Here is a 4,903-nt window from a genome sequence, read left to right as displayed (position 1 = left end):
GGTCACAAGCTGGCAGAGGGTAGATTCAGGCTAGACATCAGGAGGCACGACTTCACAGTCAGGGCGGCTAGGATCTGGAACCAACTTCCAAGCAAAGTGGTGCTGGCTCCTACCCTGGGGGTCTTCAAGAGGAGGCTGGATGTACACCTTGTGTCAGAATCCCTACTCAGAATATGGCCGAGCCAGGCAAGCCGCTGGCAGGGTCCATCGACCAGGTCAAAAGGTCTCTGAGCAGGCAGAAAATTACCAGCTATAGCTACGCAGCAAGAAACAAAAGCCTGCCAAAACCCACAGCAACACGAAATATAGCAGGCATGCACACTTGCAATGATTGGATAAAGTTCCCTGCAGAACTTTCATAAAAGGTGCAATGCTCCAAGCGCTCGTCGGAGGAACCACACGACCGAACCTCAAGTGACAAGAGCGACTGGACTGATCACCCAGGAGCTGCCTCCCCCAGGGTGAATCCCTGAGTGACCTTCAGGCCTGCTGAACAGAGTAATCTTTATCTCTCCAGCAACAAAGATGGAACTGGTGAGCTGCCGTGCCTTTTTCGCTTAAGCACTGTAAATAGTTTAGCGTTAGCTTTACCTTATAAGGACTTTTACAGCTTAGTTTAGTTTGTTAGGTACACTACCCTATGCCGCCTACCCAGTCTGGGACTTACCGGTGGTCAGCTGTACCAAGCCCTCGGGCTTGAAAGCAATGGATCACTGCAAACCCCGTGACCCAGTGGTTCTGTCTTTATATAAATCGTCTACCCAGTCTGGGACTTACCGATGGTCAGCCGCACCAAGCCCTCAGGCTTGAAAGCAAGGGATTACCGAGAACCCCGTGACCCAACAACCCCCTTGTATTCTACGCTTATCCACACAAATAAAATTTTCCATCATATTGTTATCCTGTCTCCGTGTCCTGCGTGCTTCCCTTCCCCATTGGCATTTGCGAACTTTAAAATTCCGACACATTGCTGGGGTCGTTGGACCTCAGTACTTTTTCAAGCAGTGGCAGGGGGTTGGACCAAATGATCTGCTCAGGTCCTTTCCAACCCTACCAACTATGCCTCACTAACAGGAATCCTGGGGTTCCCTATTTAAAAACTGCAAATTCTCTTATAAAAAATCCCAAATTCACTCTTTAAAATGTCCCAAAATCCATGTTCTTGCACAATTAAAACAAAGGATAGATAGATAGATAGACAGATAGATATCTGAGAGAGAGAGAGAGAGATCAGTTGGGCAATGTTTTTATTGATATATTTACAATTTTAAAGCAATTTGGAAGCCTACCAGTGTCTCTGTCATCATAATAAAAAAATTCTAAATATCTATATGCTTTCATGTTTGCTTTTGGCTTTCTTATCATAGAAAAATTAGAGCTGTCCCTGATCCCTTCACTAACCACGGTGTGGGAACCCACAGCTCCTGCCAGCAGGTCTCATCCTGTCTGGCAGCTGGGAACACTCGGTATGTGATACGGGGATGTGAGGTTTCCAGGAGGAGGGTGGGAAGAGGTGTGGTGGGTGTGGGGGTGTGTGGATGTGGTGTGGGGTGTGTAGGTAGTGTTGGGTTTGCAGGAGAGGGGTGACGGGGTGTGGGGTGTGTGGGTGGGTGCAGGGGTGGTGTGGGGTTTGCAGGACGGGGGTGGGGTGGTGGGGGTTTGCAGGACGGGGATGGGGGGATATGGATTGTGTGGGGGGAGCTGCCACCCCCTGCAGCACCAACCAGGCTGTGCTGGCAGCAGCATTTCCAGACCCGCGGTCTGTGCAGGGAGAACAAGTCCAGTCTGCTAGCGTGTTTTGTGACAGGACCAGGCTATGGGGCTCTGGGACGCACGGCTGCCGTCCAAAATCATGCGCTAGCTGGGCAAGCTGGGCCGAGTCACGTCGGGTCTGTTCTCCATAAGGGTCAGGTGGCGATACACCATGGCCTGCCGTAGGCACAGCTGTACGGCCGTGCATTGTCAGCTGTACGTCTGACCCTCATGGAGAACGGGCCCAATGCAGCCTGGCCTGGCCTGGCCAGCTGGCACATGCCTTTGGATAGGAGCTGTGCATCCCAGAGCCCTACGTCCTGGTCCTGTCCCAAGCCATGCTAGCAGGCTGGGCCGGGTCAGGTCCAGCCGGGCCTGTCCTCCCTGCACAGACTGCAGGTATGGCACTGCTGTCACTGGCATGGCCTGGCTGATGCTGCAGAGGAGGGGGGTGGGCGTGTGGCAGTCCCCCACAAACCCCACATTCCCCAACATACTCCTCACCACTTCCCACACACCCAATCACACATCCCACATCCATTGCCCCCAACCCCAGAAATCACACCGCTCCCTCACCCCCAGTCCCTGTTTACCTGGGACAGCTCCCAGGGCTAGGTCCTGCCGCAGTCTTGCCCTGCTTCTGTTTGCCCCGCGTGAGACGGGTGTGTGCTGGAGCAAACTCCTGTGGCTGGGAGCCCCTCAGGTGAGGGGCTCTCAGCCGTGGGGTGCCCCATTCATCCCTGGGGCTGAGGGATCATGGCTACCATGATCCCCCAGCTCTGGGGGCAGAGATGACCCAAGCAGGGTGCAGGACTCGGGCCAAATCACCCTAGGGAAAATCACCCCAATTTGCCCCCCTAAGGATGGCCCTGTCTGGGGGTTTCATGCACCCCTGGGGCAGCCAAGCCCCATGGCTGCTAGGACCCATGCCTGACTGGTGTACCCCTGTGGCTGGGAGCCTGTCAGCTGATGGGGTTCCAGCTGCAGGGTCTCCCTGCTGCAGATGCAAATTAAAGCTTGACAACAACCAGCTATAAAGTTAGGACACACTTTTGAGGTCTAACTTTACAGTTGGCTCGTATAGTTACTACTTTGCATGTGTAGCTGGTCTCATAGCAATTGTGTAATTAACCAGTTAATTGTGCGATACCAGGTATGTGTAAAGCGGGCCGAAATGGCAGTTTTCTAGCCACATGTCTGTTTTTTGGCCTCCCTCAGCACTATAGCTGCATAAGTGAGCGTGCTTAGATCAAATATGCTCAGTCAGTTAGACACTGGCTGTGCATAGATGCAGCTGAATACACATACACATGAATGTAAGTCTGGAGAAGGGGAAGGGAGGAGGAGGGACTTGCCATGTTTTAGCTCAGACAGCTGAGTGGTTAGGGCACTTGTGGCTACACACGCACATATTTGAGTGTAAGTCTGGGAAAAAGAAAATTGCTCCATGTTTTGGTGTAAATAGCTGAGTGGTAAATGCACTTATCCAGGAGATGAGAAACTCAGGTTCTAGCCCGTCAGCCAGAGTGGAGCTGAGCCTGTATTACTCTGATATTCCAATACAATACTCCAATCATTACACTGTAGGTTAAGCAATAGTCAGCCTTAATCTGAAATGCCTCTTTGGAAGACAGCAATCAAGAGTGGGAGGTACGTGGAACCTAGAGAAAGGTTATAGACTAAAGAATATGTGGCTTATTGAGAGGGAGGCTGCAACAGAGAGGAAAAGACTCTGGATTCTAGTCTGGATACTTGCTTCCAGTAAGGCAGAAACTTTCACATTCTCCTGTTTTCTATCTGTGTTATCCTGTGACTATTGAATACAAGATGCAGTGGCTTGGGTTTAAAAGGATGCTGGAGGGTAGCTTGATACAGCCTGACCTGTTTAGCACACTCAGACACTTGAGTGCCATATTCAGAAGTTAGCAAGATGCAGGTTCAAACCCCCTTGGGGTTGGAGGGGAAGAAGGAGGGTTCTAGAAGCTTAGTCTTCCACTTCCTTGGTAAGTACACTTCCTACTCAGCTATTTAAGCTACAACATGAGAGCCCCTACCCCCCTTCAGTGTTTAACAGCTGTTAGTGATGGGTTTCTTGCTGGCTATGTCTTTGGGACATACATGAATCCACAGTGAGCATGTGCAAGTCACTGCACATGTACCCAGCCAGTGTGCAGCCTGCTGCATATGCTCAGCATATGTGCACATGCTTACATGTCTATAGTGGCGGTAACAGAATTGCAACCTGTGTGTAGGTGCCAGAACTATTGCTTACGTGACTAGAAAGATGACATTCAGACACACAAAGGGAAACAGAATCCTACACTGTTTGAATGCTGGAGTGGGCAGTACAGTACCACGATTCTTCTTTTTTACCCTTCACAGACAAAGCCAACCAGGGACACAGAAGGATGTTCCTGCATGCTCCAGCTCGGGCTTATCAATGTGAGTCAAACAAACGTGGGCACTAGCATCTGAGCACGATAATGGCATTCTAGGCAATGTTGGCATCTGCTTGCACAGCATATTAACCATGGCATGATTTGTGCAGATGGAAAGATTCCTCACCTGTGACCAGGCTGGAGACAATGAGGGGAAGAACCAGCATTTGGAGCATCCGCATCAACAACTCTCCTGGGAAGGAAAAATACTTGATTTGGCGATAGGTCAGCTTGTAGGGTCGGAGAGCAAAGGCCAGAATGATCCCTGACAAAAAAAGGGACAAAAAAGAAAATATGAAAAGAATCTGTCTACATCTCTTCTAAACAGCAGTCATACCAAGAAAGCCTTTCAACACTGCTCAGTCCCATGCAATAGTGTCAGTGGTGGGGCCTCCCTAAAATCTTCTGCCACCTTGTTCAATGCTGACAAATGCAAGCTGCTTCACTTTGGGAAGAATAATCTGTAGGGACCTACATAAATCATGGAGAAAGTTTGAGGTACAGCAGCACCTTTAATTTCACGCCTTTCGCTGTACATCCCCCTTTCCCCCCCCCCCCACTAAATGGCTGAGAGGCAATTAATGCTAAGGTTTTGTCTCTTGGCCACTCAGCAGTGGGGGGAGGGGCACGTGGCAAAAAGAGTGAGATTAAAGGTGCCACCGCGCTGTGAACTTCTGTCACAAATTAGGTAGGCCCTGCTGACCCCCACCCAC

The 4,903-nt window shown here is 50.5% G+C and overlaps 1 protein-coding gene across 1 annotated transcript in view; it reads right to left on the bottom strand.

Annotated features, from left to right (window-relative positions):
• Positions 1-4,903, bottom strand: part of LOC109320517 (excitatory amino acid transporter 1-like) — a 152,186-nt gene that overhangs the window by 35,445 nt on the left and 111,838 nt on the right. The window contains exon 4 of the mRNA XM_019550658.1: positions 4,318-4,455. Coding sequence (XP_019406203.1) covers positions 4,318-4,455 — 138 coding nt within the window. The remainder of the gene's footprint in view (positions 1-4,317; positions 4,456-4,903) is intronic.

This window comes from Crocodylus porosus, unplaced genomic scaffold (genome assembly GCF_001723895.1).
Source record: "Crocodylus porosus isolate Cpor-Errol unplaced genomic scaffold, CroPor_comp1, whole genome shotgun sequence".
Lineage (NCBI taxonomy): Eukaryota > Metazoa > Chordata > Crocodylia > Crocodylidae > Crocodylus > Crocodylus porosus.
Note: the sequence above shows the minus strand (reverse complement) of the source record. Positions and strands in the feature narration are given on the sequence as shown.